Source organism: Thermobia domestica, unplaced genomic scaffold (assembly GCF_964235325.1).
Source record: "Thermobia domestica unplaced genomic scaffold, izTheDome1.hap1.1 HAP1_SCAFFOLD_285, whole genome shotgun sequence".
Taxonomy (NCBI): Eukaryota; Metazoa; Arthropoda; class Insecta; order Zygentoma; family Lepismatidae; genus Thermobia; species Thermobia domestica.
Genome location: NW_027656000.1, coordinates 22,358 through 41,181, shown reverse-complemented (window position 1 = coordinate 41,181; position 18,824 = coordinate 22,358). Strand labels below are relative to the sequence as shown.

At 38.5% G+C, this 18,824-nt stretch overlaps 1 protein-coding gene across 1 annotated transcript in view; it reads right to left on the bottom strand.

Annotated features, from left to right (window-relative positions):
* The window catches only part of LOC145676674 (lipase 3-like), a gene marked incomplete at its 5' end in the record, with an annotated part of 66,300 nt that overhangs the window by 28,034 nt on the left and 19,442 nt on the right, over positions 1 to 18,824 (bottom strand). The window contains 2 exons of the mRNA XM_081747518.1: positions 1,487 to 1,629; positions 17,014 to 17,098. Coding sequence (XP_081603644.1) covers positions 1,487 to 1,629; positions 17,014 to 17,098 — 228 coding nt within the window. The remainder of the gene's footprint in view (positions 1 to 1,486; positions 1,630 to 17,013; positions 17,099 to 18,824) is intronic.

Below are 18,824 nucleotides of genomic sequence, written 5' to 3'. Positions count from 1 at the left end.
CGCGCGTGCTAGCAAGTAGACCAACGGGGGACTTTATTTGTGTGACTTAAATACATGACAACGAGAAAGCAATTGTCGGAATAAATCCTTTTTAACATCTCAAATGTTTCCTCTGAAGTACAACGATAGTGTATATCTATTTTGTATATCTTGGTTTTGGGCAACGGTGCTTAAAAGTACACAATCTTTCGTGTAGAAGAAGAAGAAGAAGAAGAAAAGAAATTATCTGTTGTTGACTCTAAATATAAAGAAATAAGATTTAATCTTAGTAGCTGAAGATGTTGAATATATATGTATGATCGATACTCTTAGTTACCGTAACATCAGATGTTTATTTAAACGTTGCTAGTTTAATTAATGGAGTTTTGGAGAATAAAGGTAATAGTGATATAAGTTGTTGTGCCTGATTTACTGTATTTTGATCGTGTTGACATATATAACTCTTTCCAGCCTTAGAAAAAAGTAGATGTAAACAAACCCACCTGACTACCAGTGGGTCGATGACCAGTGATTGGTTGTTGAACTCACTGCACTAGTATCCTACCGCAATATAATCCCTACTAAAATAATAATTTCAAATAAAGATATCTGAATTTATCCTGCATTTTGTGTTAATAAACGCAATATATATAATATTTAACAACAGATGTAGCTTTATTTCAACCTCACGCGTATTTGGACATATAGTATTTACTGCGCATGCGTATGCGTTCGCGCGCCTACCCTACTCATTTAAAATTATAGCAGAATGCAGTTTCGTGGCGACGATATGTGACAATAATCCAGTTTCGTCTCGTGTTATAAAACACAAAAGAGGACACAGGAACAGCGGTAAGCTCGTTTATGTAAGGATTTAAGAAAATACATCTTTCCAATATAGTGTCAGTGCGTTAATTATTTACTAACCAACTATAGCCTTAACATTGTGGACATTATGCGACGACAGTAAGCTAGCAGACGATCTTGCTGTTCACGTCTCTGGCTGGCGAAGCACATGTAAGCCGCGGAGTAATACATTTCGCTTTGTTTATGTCTACTTTGTTCTAAGACTGGAAAAAAATTAGTTAAAAATTATACGAACTGTGAGCTAAATGTAACGTGAAAAAATAATAAGTTAATAATCGTTACATTTCATATGGTGTTATCTCGCCCAGTTCTTACATTTTAGATGGTGGTTCCTATACACTTTAATGAAGTACGCGTGGAACTTAATATTAACACTTTGTTCTGTTCTTGAAGCAATGACGAGGTCTCGTCCCGCGCAGCCCTACCCACCGGTCAAGGCTACATGCAAGAGTAATAATAATAATAATAATAATAATAATAATAATAATAATAATAATAATAATAATAATAATAATAATAATAATAATAATAAACTTTCGTGCCAAAACTAACTTCGCACCAAAAAAATATCTCGTTTCCTATTTGCCACACTGAGTATAACCTAATACATTCCGAAAGTCAATAGTATGTATATACTTACCTTTGGATCAACTAAGTCATCATCGTTGCTGTAGTATAATGCGGTGGGAGTTGATATCCTCTTTAGGTTGTATTCCGGTGGAGTACTTTGATCATACTTTTGTAAATTCACTTTCCGACCATAGTCGTATTTCTGGAATTTTCCTGTAAAATAAATAAATTAAAACAAACAATGCGATTGAATTCTTTAGGATATTATAAACTTTAAAAAAATACAGGGGGTAAAAGGTATGAGGAATAAAATGTCGAAACAAAGAACTCAATTTTAAAATTAGAAACCTTATTAAAAATGCAGTTCCTCTTCAGAATTTCTGTTGTTTTTTTTCGAATGATATGAAGTGTGTACGTATGTATTGGGGGAAATCTGATAGAATTATTGATTGCTTTTTCGTTTCAAGTCCAGTGGGTTAAAATGCAGTCGGAATATTAGAGAAACCCAAAGAAAATCCACGCTGTGTGAGAGACGTCTACCAAACACTACAAATTCCTCCGTGTTTAGTTAGAAAGGATAGGTCACATATTAATGCAAGAGAATGAGGTCGATAAATGATTTCTACCTGAGACATTTATCCCTAGCTAAGGGAGAGTAGATACAGGTAGAAATAAAGAAAATAATATTCAAGTCTAAGTCCTGTCTAAGATATGCAGAATCGTGGAATTGCATTAATTTTTCTAACTAATGTGAAATGCACCTACTCACACTGGTACGTGATTTTTTTGTAAAACAGATTTGGTGCTTCGGTGTGCTGATGAGAAACTCGAACATTATAGTATACAGGATTACACAATTTGATACATCCCCTCTGATAATTTACGAATAGATAGTCAATCGATGCATAAAGCCACATGACTTATCATACCGATCACGCAACATAGGTGCAGACAAAACAACATATGATTACTTGACTTTTAATCGATTTTTTTCTTTTTGAAGAGCTTTTTCTAAATGTAACGTCTATACGTACAGCATAATATTGTATGGCAATAAAATATAAAAAGTTATAACAATTGAGGAAAAAGTAGCAACTGTAATTTTTTTTTTTTTTTTTTTTTAGCACTATAAATTTTTTAAAAAGAAAGAAGTCCGTCTAAGTTCAATATCTTAGGCAAATCTTTTCGGAATTAGTGATAAAAAATTGAAATAAGAATATAATGCCAGCGAAGAAATATAAAGGGAAATAGAACGGACTTACTAAATAAACTACCATGTTTATACTACTTATTTTAAGTAAAAAATTTCATCCAGCTCTTGTGCTGATGGGAAGGATTTTAAAATGCTGACTGCATTTCCTCTCTGTAGTGCTAGGCTTATTCGTTGTAGTAAATAGTGTTTGCTTCTTGGGTCGCCTGACTTCTTAATTAAAGTTGATCCTAACTCATTCAAAAATTCATTCGCTTCTTTGCTAAAAACTCCCATCGTTTCTGTAGCAAAGGCAACAAAAAGATGGTCTTCTTTCAATCTGGAGTACTTTGTATGTTTACGTTTAACCGCTGCTTCTGCTGCATTTCCTGCTTCCTCACATGTTAGTGTTATGTATGAAGGAGCGAAAGTATCAACACATGTTACATCCCATACAAGACTTTGGCCCATTTTCCAAGGGATTAAAGTTACTCCGTCCGGTCGTTTACCATCATTTCGATACAATCCTTGTGGCTCAATGATGCTAGGAACATCGATGCTGGCGAGTGCTCGTTTGATTATTTGGTTTAATTCCGTGTGTCGTGTAATTCTACCACCACTTCTAATGCAGCTCAAAGCATGTAAACCTTTCTCGTCCACTCGATCTTGACACGCACATGTGAATGGGTGGCAAACATTTAGTCCCAAGCGTAATGCTACACATATTTTGAAAATATTATCGTCTAAAAAAGTTCCGATGTTTTTGGAAGGTGTAGCTTGTAACCAGGCGCCAGACTCTTTTTTCTGAAGTGCTTTTAGGCGAGCAACGTCAAAACTATTTTGTGAAATTACCTCCTTCCCAGCTATCTCGTTTAGTAGGATTTCATCCCATTTCCTTTGTGATTCCTTGGCCTCCGGAATGGTATTGTTATAGATGCCTTTCCATAATTCCAATGCTTCCGACAGATGAGGGATTTTCACTTCGTCAACTGAAATTTTCAAAATGTTGGAGACTAGTGACAACACCCCACAGCAAGAAGACAGAAACGCAGGAAGGCTCAAATCGGATGCTCTTCGAATATTTAAACCACCGAATCGTATTGGTAAACTTGCCTGAGCCCATTGACTTTCATTTAAAACTTGATTTATTATTGTTTGTAAAGATGTTTTCAGGGAGTTATCCAACTGAAGAATTTTTGATGGGAGAAGCCATGTCGGAGTGGTTCGCAAAAAGTAAGTTAATTTTTCTAAATTATATTTTACATTAAAACATTTTAAGTTTTATTATAATTAATATTCATTATACACTCATAAACGTCGAATACTTTTCATTACATTAAAATAATCCATATTCCATCAACACTACTTAACATTAAATTCCAAAGAGCTGTTTCCAATGTTAACATTAGACATTCGATATAATCACAATTAAAATCATAAAATATTGCTTCTCATCTTCTTAACTGCATCAGAGGCAAAATATTACTACGATACAGTTGAATTTTGCAATGTACATGCCGATCCGAGGCTTTGATTAATTTAGAGCTGCATATTCCATCTAAATTATTCAGCACAAACACTAATTTACACGTATACAGGGTGTTTCAAAACAACTCCGACAACGTTTGGGAGGTGATTCCTTACACCGAGATAAGCCCAAAAGTACAGACAAACTTGGGTGCACAAATGCTTCCTTTCGGAGTTATAGGCTTCCGAAAACATGAAACAATGAAATTTAAAGCACAATAGCTCCAAAACTAAAAGACCTACCGTAGTTGGGTCAAGACTTAACTTAGAAACAAGTATGTGCCCTATCCAAATATCTAAGTTTTAGAACCCTGCGGTACTTCCGCAACAATTTTTATAGAGGTAGTTGGTGAGTACTTCAAGTTATATGCCCGTAGCCAAACTCCCTCTATAAAAATTGTTGCGAGAGTAATTTAGGATTCTGAAACATACATTTTTGGATAGGTCACATATTAGTTCCTAAGTGAAGTCTTGACCCGACTATGCTAGGTCCCATAGTTTTGGAGCTATGGACCTTCAAAGTTCATTTTTCCATGTTTTCGGCAGCCTATAACTCCGAAAGGAAGCATTTCTGCACCCAGGTTGGTCTATACTTTTTGTCTTACCTTGGTGTCAGGAATCATCTCCCAAACGTTGTCGGTGTTGTTTTGAAACAACCTGTATAATCAATTCGACAATTTACTAATATCGATTACAAGAAACTTGTTTAGAATTTTAAGTTTTAGATCATATGGTACGGATCAAATTCCAGTTTTAGCATCCTAACGTACCGATCGAAATTCAAATTGTCACTTGTTCAATTACTAAGTAATGCGCTAGGTACAGATTCAGTTTAGTGGCGCATTGCAAACGATGATAGCTGGTTTAGTTCGGAAATCCATACACATCGACTCCAAAAGCAGAATGCCTTTACCGTTGCAGTCGGCCGTCTTTTGTACTCATTCTTAGATATCTGTTTTTCTATACGTAGCCAGCTATCTTTGGGATTTGACCTGTGTGTGGTATCCTGGTTCTGTTAAGAAAATAACTTTGCCTTATGAAATAAAGTGAAAGGCATGTTTCCTATTCAACATGCAACCAATAGAAACCAACAGAAAGTTAATTTAAAAAAAAAATAACACAACAGTTTGGATTTGAACACCGTAGACGTCCTCTACCATAGCGCCGGGTCTCGTTGCCATAGTCGCAAGATGACAGTTTGTGGAGCATGCACCTCCTGCATCTGGACCTATTGTGTTTCCCTGCCTCCAGTTGCTCTATTACCCTGTATCTCTTTACGTCATCAATATGTGTTCGTTGCACCATTGTTCTCACAGAATTACTGTAAACATAACACCAAACAACTGGACACGTCATCTTGATAACATATTCACCCTATTACGTCATTCTTATGACTAGGGATGATGCCATACTGGGACCAAGTACCTGGGGAAAACCTATATATCATCTGAAAGCTCTTGCCATGAGAAGTACGAAACCGTTTTCAAATCACGGGCAAACCCGCAAACTGACCCTATATTGTGCCAGTTTGTTAGTGTTTGTGACCCTATATATGGTATATTCGACAGAAATAAAAATGAATATTACGATGCATCACACGTAAGCCCCTGAGCCCATCATGTTCCTGTTTGGCTCACTGATAGAACGTGACTCGGGTAAGGGTTTGATAATATCACTTTGCACCCAAACATACCCATTTCGTCAGTGTTGCCAACGAATTGTAAATACAACGTGGCAGATGGTTTATGTACTACTCGATGTATATCCATGAACACGTGGCATAAACATCATTCGTCACTAGAGGAATATATTTCGGACATATTCATCTTTCAAGGACCCCAGTTTACCAGTGTTGCCAACCAAGTATAAAAATAAGAAATTGTAAAACAGGTTCCGTACGATGAGACGTTTATACACCAAGCTTTGCAGAAACATCACACGAACTATAGCAAAAAGATGTTGAGTGTGGCCGTCTCCCAACCATTCTAGGTTATCAGTGTTGCCAACAAGTGTAAACATGACAATGTTGAAAATGGCGTGGCTGACATTGAAAGAATATATGACAAGTGTGACAGAAGCAGCATTGGACAATGGAAAACATAGTGTATGTCCCCGTCTCCCAAGCACAAAGTGTGGCAGTGTTGCCAACCAATGAGAACATTCAAGATTTTCGCATGAAGTTTACCGCATTGGCAAACATATAATAACTGACAACATGGGTGCTTGTGGGTTCACTAACATACTACAAACCTAGTATGGGCCACAGTCTAATTATATCCGCCACACTGAGGTGCTTGGGAGATGGGGACACTCTCCATTGTTCAATGCTGCTTCTATCACTTTTGTCATATATTCGTTCAATGACATTCACGCCATATTTAACATTGTGATGTTTACACTTGTTGGCAACACTGACAACATAGAATGGTTGGGAGACGGCCACACTCAACATCTTTTTGCTATAGTTCGTGTGATGTTTCTGCAAAGCTTGGTGTATAAACGTCTCATCGTACGGAACCTGTTTTACAATTTCTTATTTTTATACTTGGTTGGCAACACTGGTAAACTGGGGTCCTTGAAAGATGAATATGTCCGAAATATATTCCTCTAGTGACGAATGATGTTTATGCCACGTGTTCATGGATATACATCGAGTAGTACATAAACCATCTGCCACGTTGTATTTACAATTCGTTGGCAACACTGACGAAATGGGTACGTTTGGGTGCAAAGTGATATTATCAAACCCTTACCCGAGTCACGTTCTAGCAATGAGCCAAACAGGAATATGATGGGCTCAAGGGCTTGTGTGTGATGCATCGAAACATTAATTTTTATTCCTGTAGAATATAGAATACACAGGGTCACAAACACCAACAATCTGGCCCCATATAGGGTCAGTTTGCGGGTTTGCCCGTGATTTGAAAACGGTTTCGTACTTCTCATGGCAAGAGCTTTCAGGCGATATATAGGTTTTCCCCAGGTACTTGGTCCCGGAATGGAATCACCCCTAGTGAGTACAGTGACACTGATCGGATCTCGGTCACTTTCATCAAAGATAGTTTGATGGCATATTCCGAAATGATATCTCTCACTGTACATTTCTGTGTGCATTTTTCTGAATTATCCTATGTTATGATGATGAGTGTAGTTTGCACATGTTATAAGAAGTTCTGAAACAAAAGTCGACTGGTTAGAGTATCCACGTATCAATGAATACAATGGTCATCTGTGATATGACGGCTCCATACAGAATATAGGGATAGTGGAACATCTTTATCCAAAGACTGACTTTCCAACTTAATATAGAATATTTGGCAAAATTCTATTCCTAGCAGTAAATGACCAGCGTACAATGACGGTGCACTTAAATTCATTGGATTCTTTTAAGCAGTATTTCCGAATTAAGCGATTTTTTAAAGTGCTATTGCTACAAACATGTAGTTGGTTGACACGCTAATTTCTGGGCTGTGGGTTATAACTCTCAAGAATACGCTACCTTTTTTTTATTTACATATATAAATTCTTTATAATACGATAACAGTTTTGTTTGTTGATTATTTCTGTTCGCAGTTCTGTTTACTAAAACTACATGTTTGATGCTGTTTAATTCTTGTTTTAGTATTTTTTTAATCTTTAGATTTGGCAACACGAAAGTTTTGTTGTGTTTACACTATTTCAGCATCACAAACCGTGAGGCTGTTCTAGTTAATGAGTAAACCTTAGTAGCTGAGTAAACGTAAGCATTGCAAATTTAGTTGTACACTGTTATACTATTGTTCAAAAATCTACTATCTATATTAACATAAGACAGTGTTGAATTCAGACATGTTCAAGGGGGGGGGGGCTGAGCACCCCCAAGAATATATATTCGCCCCCTAGAATATCTATAAATTCACATGCATTCAAATATTTGTTTTAATCTGTTTATTTTTTCAGAAATAAAAGTCTTAAGAGCCCTCACTACTTCTCGAGCATGTCAGATTTCAATGTTCTGGGAGCGGGGAGAAGGGTAGTGTAGGTGTGGCCATTCGTCTGTCAGTCGAACTCGTCCTGTAGTGTTTCCACTTTGCATTAAATATCGTTATCGGCACTTACACATTTTCCTCTTGTTTTGTCATTTGTTAGGAAAATTCTACCACATTCTCATAGGTGACGTATTCACACAAAATATACTACAAATTTCTTACTGTTCTTCTTGCAGAATTCGGACAGAACGTTAACTTTCTTGTTGAATTATTTTTTTTCCTTTAGACAATTCTCTCATATCAGATATGGTAACCTTGAAATTCCGCCCAAAATAGTTCTCATCAATAAATATGTAAATTTCGGTTATAAGCTTTCTTTAAAACTTTTCAATGCTTGAAAACAATCATAGTGAACCTTCCTGACATCCGTACAGACACTGATCTCAGCATAAACGATGAATCCTATACTTCTGGGACAGTTTACTGCAATACTTCCGCGATGCTTGAATGGCAATGAAGTTGCATTGTAGTCGACTTCGAAACTACCCTGTACTCTGCAACGGCGCTAGAGATATGAATAAGCGACATACCACACACACACAAATACACACACACTCACAACGTGTGAACACAGGTTCTTCTTAGAAACGCGCGCGCAGACTTTTGATACCTGCCGGACAGATAGTAAAATTATTCCCGCACTCCACAGTCCATTGACACGGTTTCCAGCTGTGGAGGAGACCTTTCAGTTTGTCAAAAAGATGAAGGGACTTCGTAATGAGAACTGCTGTGTTGCGTTTCCTGAAGATTTGTATTTAGTCTCCCATTGTAAGAAAGCATATGCCCTATGCAATTTCAGAAACGTATATCACAATACTTCACACGCAAAAAATGCTAATACAGTGGCGTCACTAAAATATTTTTATTGGGGGGCTGAAGATCTTTAGGGGGGCATACTCCCCAACAACCCAAAAACTCCGTTTAGTATTTTAGAATCATCTTCAATCAAGGACACAATGAAATTCGCTTTTGGGCGAGGGAAGGGGGGAGAATATTGTTGCTGCTCTACGCTTTCATATTTTTGTTATCATAGTCATGTTTATTTGTTTCACTTTTATCGTTGCGGAAATGCACATTCTTGTACTTCATCGATTCATTCAGTTCTTAAAAATACTTCATGAAAAACTTCTTTCTCAGCAATCTTACTTTTATATTCGACTTCTGACCTGCCTGAAATAGTAATACAATAAGATAAAAATAGGCAACAATAAGTAACATATAAAATTTCTTAAAAGTTATCCATCTAAAATTTACCGCATGAGATAGTTTATAGTTGAGACCTCACCTTGCGGAAACTAAGAAGTAAAGGAATGAGAAGTTCAGTTCACATAGTATTTCCAAGTGAGAAATACGATAGAAAAGCATAATTACGTCCAGTGGCGTATTTACGATTTTGTTTCGGAAGGGGCTTTCCTAACTTTCGGGTGGGGGAGCTTTGCCTGGAAATGTGAAAATTCTGCAAGATATTGCAGTTATTTTATTATAGTAAGATTTCGTGGGGGGGGGGGAGGTTAAGCCCGGAAGTCCCCCTAAATACACCACTGATTACGTCATAATCATAATAGCTATTGCTTTTCTCAGCTAAATCTAACACATCAACAAGTATCTGTAGTCGCTCGCCGAAGACTGAACTTCACATTGAGAACTCTATACAGAACGCGTTGCTGTTTGTTGAAGCTAAAAGAAGACAACCCAATATATCATGAGTCTACTGATGGCGTTACATGAGACACATGAGAAGAGGGGTTACATGAGACACATCATGTATAGGCCTATATCCATCTTAGAATACCCCGGCAACCCTGTCTTTTTTTCTGTTCTGGAGTTAGCAGTTATCTGAATCACCGCGGTGCTCCGCCCTTATTTAGGGTTGTCAACGGATCGAGTGGCTCGGCTCACAGCTCATCTACTATCGAGCCGAACCGAGAAATGAACCGAGTCAACACCTCACCTAACCGAGACGGCAAAAACCGATGGCTCACCAGGGCCGAACCGAACCGATTCGGTGGCTCATCCCGAACGAGTCGGCTTAGGCCATCGGCTCAATTGAGCCGAGCCGATGGCTCATCCCAACAGAGCCGGCTCGAGCTGTTTGCTCAGTTGAACCGAGCCGAGCCCGTTGACATCACTACCCGGGTTGGGCTTCTGCTTAGGTTCAGAAATACGACCGTGCAGGTCTCATCCTTGATGGTAAAAACTACAGTATATACACGACATTTGCGTGCTCACGACATTTGAGGCTGTCCTTTTATTTAAAAAAAAAAATCTATTGTGCTCTCGTTATCGAGACGAGATGAGATGCAAGCAGTGTCCCATCTCGTGAGCAACACTAAAAGTATTCCACAGTACGGCTTACATTTCTCATGGCTTTCGCTTTACAGTTTAATCAGGCCATGATTTCAAATCGAGCTAAAACGAGCTAAACGAGCGAGCCATGTACCAAACTTGACTCGACTCGAAACTCGATCTCAAAAACAGTAACTCAGCTCGAAACTCGACTCGAGAAAACAACCTTTCACACGGCTCGAAACTCGACTCGAACTCGAGTCGAGTCCAGTTTCAGCTCGACTCGTGCCCACCTTTAGTAAAAATGATCGAAAACGATCGATGTTATTTAAGAAAAAAAATCAGAAACAAAAAATACAGTGCTTGGCTTCATATATCCATTGCTTTCTGTTATAATAATTGCTGAAGCTTATGTTTATTATATGGAGCGCTTACAGCACAGGGCAATCAACCCATAAAGTTGTGAGAAAAATAGGCATAAAATTTGTACTGTAAGCTTAATTACACGGAACTTTTAAGTTTGGATTGTACGCATAATTGTATGGAAAATTTTACACTTTTTTTCCTTTATGTTGATCTACTTACTTCGATTTGGAACTTTGAAATTTCATCCTTTTTTCCACTGAAAAGTATTGATAATTCAACAAGGAAATAATTATATTATGATAATTTAATTGAAATTCATCGTAATTTGGCGCATGGCAAACAGCAGTGTGGTAATTGAAGGGGAAGGAGGGAAATTCCCATTCACCTCTGAACACTTTCCAGGAACTTCGTTCCCTTTCGCTTTCTAGACGGGGGAGGAAACTTGGTAATGGTATCAAACCTTCATGTGTAACTACAAAAATTAAATTTATAAACAAATAAGAAATCATCAATTTATCAGGCTTTAATTGATAATTTATTCACAAGATTCCCTATTAAAGGTGTGGTAGATGAAGTTTCTGTTCTACATGGGTCGACATTGCCAACTGACATGGTCGATATTTAAAAGATGTTGTATGGTGATGGAGAGATGATACTTCTTGCTGAGTATTTCAAACCTGACCAAGAAAAATCGTTATCAGACTTGAGTCTAACAAGTAGATTGTTGATGAGAAGTTGCAGAAATCGGGTAGAAGTATTATCAATTTCCACGACAGAGTGCAAACGGGGATTTCTCCTTATGAATTTACAGATGACATATTAGAAATAGACTAAGTGCTCAAACATTGTCTAACTTGTTGCTCATCAATGTTAATGACCCACCGCTAGACAAGCTTGAAATAGACGAGCTAGTTATTTCTTGGCTGAAGGATGGACATCATTCCGCTGCGGACGATTTACCACGAAAAAGTTACCAACAGGAAATAAATCCGATTTCTGATTTGTTTTAAGGTGGAAAATTACGAGTTACGGAAAATGTATACTTGTATTACTAATGGCTAATTACTTATGTTATTCAACTTTGTACCTAATTTTTAGTAAGTCTCTTCTTTGCTTTAGGTAAACTACTTTGAATAAATATTCATAATAATTGCAATTATGCATATTTGTAACTTATATTTAACGTGGTGTTTTAGTGATTACACAAATTACAATTATGAGCATGCTTTATGGAAATGCTCTCACATAGGGTACCAGACCACCTTTATACACTATGAAAAACTGATTTTTCAAGTTTTTTGTGAGAAAAATACTGTGAACTGAGAAACCATAACCTTTTCCATATTGTACAGAGATATTTTCCTGCGAATAGAAGTTTCTTGGGGAATGCGTTCAGAAATTAACACTTGCAAGAATACTCTCTTAGTACAAGTATATTTTAGGCACACACTAATTTCCCCCCACCTCGAACTGCTTCAATTTCCTCACTGACAAACACTTTACCATTTTATATCGTAAAGGTCAGATCCACCGTTATTGTAACAGAGTTGTGCTTGAGCGATTGACTAGAAATTCAAACTCCGATTAGTGATAATTTCGCACTCTTGTTTTATTACAAGTGTAAACTCTTTAGTCAGTTCAGAAGAGGCCGTGGATCGTGTTCAGAGTTGGTGACGATGGATTTTGGTGAGTCAGAGTAGGTCAAAGTGGATGAGAGTAGTTCATGGTGGGTAATGGGTCAGAGTGGGTCACCGTGGGTGGTGGGTCACGGTGGGTGGTGGGTCAGAGTGGGTCACCGTGGGTGGTGGGTCAGAGTGGGTCACCGTGGGTGGTGGGTCAGAGTGGGTCACCGTAGGTGGTGGGTCATGGTGGGTCACAGTGGGTCATGGTGGGTGGTGGTTCAGTGGGCCACGGTGGGTGGTGGGTCATGATGGGTGGTGGGTCAGTGGGTCGTGGGCCACGGTGGGTGGTGGGTCAGTGGGTCGTGGGTCACGGTGGGTCAGTGGGTCGTGGGTCAAGTTTTCATTGACCCACGCCAACTCTGGTAGAGCGTTCACCTCTGGTGCTTGGGGTCCCGGGTTCGATCCCAGCCCCCGCCAAGTCAACTTTGTGGTGGACAAACACCGTGTGCGTGGGTTTTCTCGGGGTTCTCCCGTTTCCTCCTACTTTCTTCATTCCACCATTTCATTCATTACTCATCATCACCGTCTCCTTTAGCCTAACCGGCATAACCGTGGGACGTAAAAGTCAAAGATTTCATTTCATTTTTTTTCGCATTCTAATCAGTGCTTGGGTTCAATTCCCTGTGGGACACAAGTGGCTCGTGTCTCACGTTAAACTATAGATATCGTCCTTTGGACGTCATCATAATCCCATAGAAGATAATGGCAAACCACCATGGGCTTACCTTGCCAAGAGATATTCGGGTTAAAGACCTACTTTCGGGCAGAACACTCATCATCATATAATGTACATCGTTAGTTGTCTTCATTTTTTAAGTTCCGTTTTCTTTCTACATCACTTCAAGTGCAAAACTTTTTTTTTTTTTTTTTTTTTTTTTGCGCTAGTAACCTCATCACCTTACGATACGTACAAGTAAAGTGAGACATTCACCAAAAACAAACAAAAAAAAAAAAAAAAAAAAGAAAGAAAGAAAGAAAAGAAAAGAAATAAATAGGTGCAGGCACGTGTAATGTTAGATGCGTGTTATTCGCAAAAAAAAAAAAAAAAAAAAAGTTTTTAGTATTTGTTGCCAGGGTAACTATTATCACTGGCATGGTACTGTAACTTATCATTTAATATTAGCAATGTCCGTTGACTAAATACTAGTCCGGTTTCTGAAATTATGTTCGGGAAGAGAAACCGAAGTCAAATAGCGGTAATAGGTAAGACAATACCAAGAATGTATCTGCAGTACACCAACAAAATGTACTCAAAATTATAGCCTATTTGTGAGGTCCTAGAAAGGATAATGACTCCAGCTTTCTGAATTTCTCGTAACCTTCTTTAGACCACCTGATTTTCTAGTCAGTAAAGTGTTTTTCCTTTGATTTTCCCTCAGTGATTTCGGTCGCTACTTTGCCACAGAACCGAGAATATTTATAAAACGAGAATGCCCTTTTGATAAGGATTGTGAACAGGGACGTACGCAGGGGCTGGGTTCTGGGGGTCCGGATCCTCCCGAAATTTCGACTTTTGTATAAATTTAGCCTAAGTTTAGGAGCAATTTTAGGAATTTTGATATACAATACCCTCATTTGGACCACGGTGGCTCAGTGGTAGAGGGTTCACCTCTGGTGCTTGGGGTCCCGGGATCGATCCCAGCCCCCGCCAAGTGAACTTTGTGGTGGGCAAACACCGTGGGTTTTCTCGGGGTTCTCCCGTTTCCTCCCACTTTCTTCATTCCACCATTTCATTCATTACTCATTATCACCGTCTCCGTTAGCCTAACCGGCATAACCATGAGACGTAAAACTCAAAGATTTAATTTTTTTCATTTGGAGTTTGGACCCCCCGAAATAAATTCCTACGTACGGTACGCTACTGATTGTGAATTATGCGACCACCCTCGCCTACTTTACAATTTGGTTTCAAGCTCTTTACTTCTTCTTTCGCATAGGCAAAGTATCAAAATACTTATAGTCTTTACTGATGAGTGATAAACATAACAGTGATATACTTGATAAAAGAAAGACAGAATTTTTATGCTGAAGACGTCCAGTTGATAGAAAAGCCATCAACATTTAGGGTATTCGGTGCACTAAATTACAAATCAAAATCTTAAACTAACAACTTATCTAAAAATTTAATTAAAAATCTACCCAAGTAATGAATGAAAAATTAAGAAGAAAATTTTGTCAATAGTTTCAAAATTTACAAATGACATTTAACTTTGTCCGTTCCCTCCAGGCAGCTAAATTTTCGCCTCGATTTTTCTTCCTTCTTGCAGAAAGATAAAGGCCGCTCTTCTTCCTTTTCTGAGATGGCATTTTCCTAACGATTACTTTCTTCAAAGCTGCACAAACACAGTGCGGAAGCAAAACAAAAACACACTATGCGTTCGCCCTGGAATTCAGAGATTACAAACCTACCAACAGAGGAAAGAATTCCCGAACGTGACATAAGCAGCCGATTTCGAACGAAGTGAACTCGTATTTCGCGCCTTCAAGAAGTTGAGTGAGGCAGACTGCAAGGAATAGTATCACTCCGCGCTGACGTCAGAAAGTGGGTGGGTCTATGCTTGCAGCAAACGCCGCCTATGCTGGCTAGATTTTTTTTAACGTACCATTTTCTTTTTTACGTAATAGTTTTGCTAATATGCATTTAAAATAGATTTTGATTTCAGGAACGTTTAGCAAAAGGTACAATCTACAAATCCCTGTTTTTACTTTTTCTTTTACGCAACAATTTGTTTCTCTGTTGAAGAGTAATTGCTAGACAAGCTGTCAATTCGATATTTTATTAATACTTTTATTAATTAAAGTTATTTTACCATGCTTATTGGTGGAAAGAACTACAGACAACTGTTACATACAATTTAATCTATCTAACAAAAAAAAGAACACAACGATATCTCACATGATAAGAGAATTAGAGCGAAAATAGATTACCATGGATTTAAATGGCAATAGCGAACTTGGACAGAATGCAATAACTCCTCTTAAAACCAAAGATTTTTTAAAAAGAAAATTAGTTTCTTCTTTTGCCCAATGTAATTGTTCTAATTAACCAAGGATGTTATAAATAGAGGATCTGCCCATATGTATCGTCATCCTCTTAAATCGATGAAGCCAAAAAACAACCGAGCATCGGCACGTCTGATTGGCTACTCTCATTTCCACCATCGTCTGTTTGGCTACTTTCGTTTCCGCCATGATCGTTGGCTCAAAACCTTGCGATCCTATTGGACGGAGTGGACAGAGTAGGGGTGGCGAAACTGTGACGTATGGCTTCAAGATTTTGTTGTAAGGGCAGATCCTCTATTTTATAAGATCTTTGTAATTAACAAACTGCGTTCTCGTATAAAGTCGAAGTTAAATAAAAACTTGAAAACTAGATACAAGACACACACAAACGCTTTACAACGTTAGGGGAAAATGGCAATATGTTGGTTATTGCAACCGATCAGATAATAACAAGTCGCGAGTTTTCTTGCGACAGATAACTGCAGCTCTATTGCAATCTATAACAGAGTGGACAAACACCGTGTGCGTGGGTTTTCTCGGGGTTCTCCCGTTTCCTCCCACTTTCTTCATTCCACCATTTCATTCATTACTCATTATCACCGTCTCCTTTAGCCTAACCGGCATAACCGTGGGACGTAAAACTCAAAACTGCAATCTATAACAGAGCCCCTCCCCTCAAACTTTTATTGCCCGCGCCCTAGTACAAAAGTCTGAATGAAAAGTCTGAATACTGACATGAGAGTAAGTGGAGTAAGTACAATAAAAAAAAATCCAAAATTTGTTGCTCTCATATAAATAATTTAGCAATTGAGTTGAAGAATAACAGTGAAGTACATATTGTAAACATTGTAAAGTGTATCTCAGAGCCCACAAAACTGACTTAAACAAACACATATGTCTTTGGAAATAAGAAAGGTCGGCCATTTTAGATTGTCACCGTTTGCTCAGTTCAATAAACACTGCAGTTCTACACCTTCTCGGAGTTTGCCCCTAACACACTACCGTCAACAGTCCGGAACTACGGTCGCCACCTGACCGTTGTCAACACTACTCTCATATTTCCAACTTCAGGTGTTTTCATTAATTCCATTTATATACTTAGTAATACTGTATAGTTCCAAAATAATTAATTATTATATTTGGGGTACAAATAGTTCAAATCCGTTACTTGTGGATCACACCCTCACTACTTTTTAATCTTCAGATTTGGCAACATTGGTTTTAAATACAGTCTTGTTAAAAGAAAATATGACCACCCACCTCTCTTTGAACAGCTCTATATTTTTACTCACAGTCGGAATTAAATTTAAAAATCTTTTTCTTTGGCCAATGGAAATCTTTGATTAGAGCCAAGGTATTTAAAAAATCTACGTAGAATTGCCGGGACACAGCCTTTTGAAGTGAAGTGGGTAGCCGAGATTTATTGAACTAGACATTTTTACTTAAACTAAGCAACTTAGTTTTGTTTTCGTTAAAGAAGTGTAATAATAAAATTAATACCGTAATAAATACTTACCTGATCTTATTAACTGAGCGTAATGAATAAGCATTTGGCGGGAGCTGCCAGCAGGACTATGGAACAATATACTGGGCAATGTACTCTGCAATTTGAACACAAAATAGTAAGAATTAGTTTAATTGGCTGTACTTCATGGATAAAGCAATAAATTTCCCGAGTTTACTATGTGCACAAGGAAAGGTGGCTTCTGACAGTTGGGTAGAGCACTTGGAGTATTGGAGGCGCTATTACCAGAGGCTCAGCAACAGAGATGGCAGCTCTGGCCGGCAACAGAGCGGTCAGTGACCTTCGTTGCCTAGCAACAGCGTGAAAGAAAACTGCTGTGATTGGCGAACAATCCTCCGGATTCTCAATCTCGTTTTGTTTACATGTGCAGCTATCTGTCAGAGGCCACCTTTCAGTAACTCTATAATACACTACACGTAGGATAATGACTGGTTACAAGATTTTTTTTTTAAATACAGGGTGATGCATAGTTATTATATCGTTTGCGACCGACTTTTTCCTCTGTGAATACAATTCTCATAAAATAAGTAGCAGTGTAACGTGTACATTACGTGAAGGAGCTTAGTTTGTATTATGTGACATTTTCTCAATTAATACCGAACCAGAACTGGTAGTAGATTTCTCAGTGGCGGATCCAGGATATGATCAAGGGAGAGGCTCAACCATAGTTTGCCACTTTATCCAGTGTAAAGCAGGATTGAAGCCCATTTTATCCAGTGATATGTATACCTGAGCGTCAAGGGGGGACTATAGGGGCTATAGCCCCCCCTTGGATCCGCCCCCTGAGATTTCTACTACTTGCGGTTTTAGTTGAAACTTTAGAAAGGACATAGATTATTTTGGGGGGACGTTTAACTGATTGCTGAAAACAGATTCTCGCTATCTATAACCGCTTTTGCTTAATAGCGATGAATGTAAAAATCCGAGAGGAGAGACGGTGGCTCAGTGGTACAGCATTTAACCTTTGGTGCGAGGGATCCCTGGTTCGCCGGAAATTGTTGATTTCTGAGGCTTCCGGTTTGAATATCCCCTCCATCAAAGGCCTCGATTCTCAACTTTTGACCCCCTACATCGTAACCAAAACTGATTGGTGATACATCCGTCAACCTTATCGCACTAATTGGAAAGATAAGTTAAATAACGTCGCTTGATATTAAACATTTCAGAAACACTTGAAGTTTTTCCACATATTAACAATCTAATACTAATTCTGTCTTCTACGAAAGAATACAAATCGTTACAAGAGAAGCTGAATGGACATGGGATTGGTAACTTGCGTTTTACCTAAGCAGTGCACTCCACTCTAATTACTCGATATGCTCGTCTTTTTCTTCTTCTTCTTCTAAGCCTTTTCTCCAGTTAGCTGGGATCGGCTTTTCGGATCGTGTCCTCCACCTGTTTCTATCTTCTGTGATATCCGCTGCTACACATCACTGCACCATTTCGTTCTTAACATAATCTTCCCACTTCTTCTTTGGCCGGCCTCGGGCTCGTTTCCCACACTCTCCATGGTCTCCTTTTTACATGCTCAAACCATCTCAGTCTACTTTCTTGCAGTTTTTCTATTACTGATCCCACCCTTACTGTTCTGCCAATCACTTCATTCTTAATTTTGTCCTTCCGCATTACTCTATACATCCACCGCAGCAACTTCATCTAGATGCACCTTATGTTTCTCTCTCTTCTTCGTTGTCCAACATTCCGCTCCGCACAATAAGACAGGTATCAGTACTAGGGATGGCCACAAAGTTCCGGTTGCGCGAGGAACCGGTTCTCGGAGAACCGGTGTTCAGAACCTATTC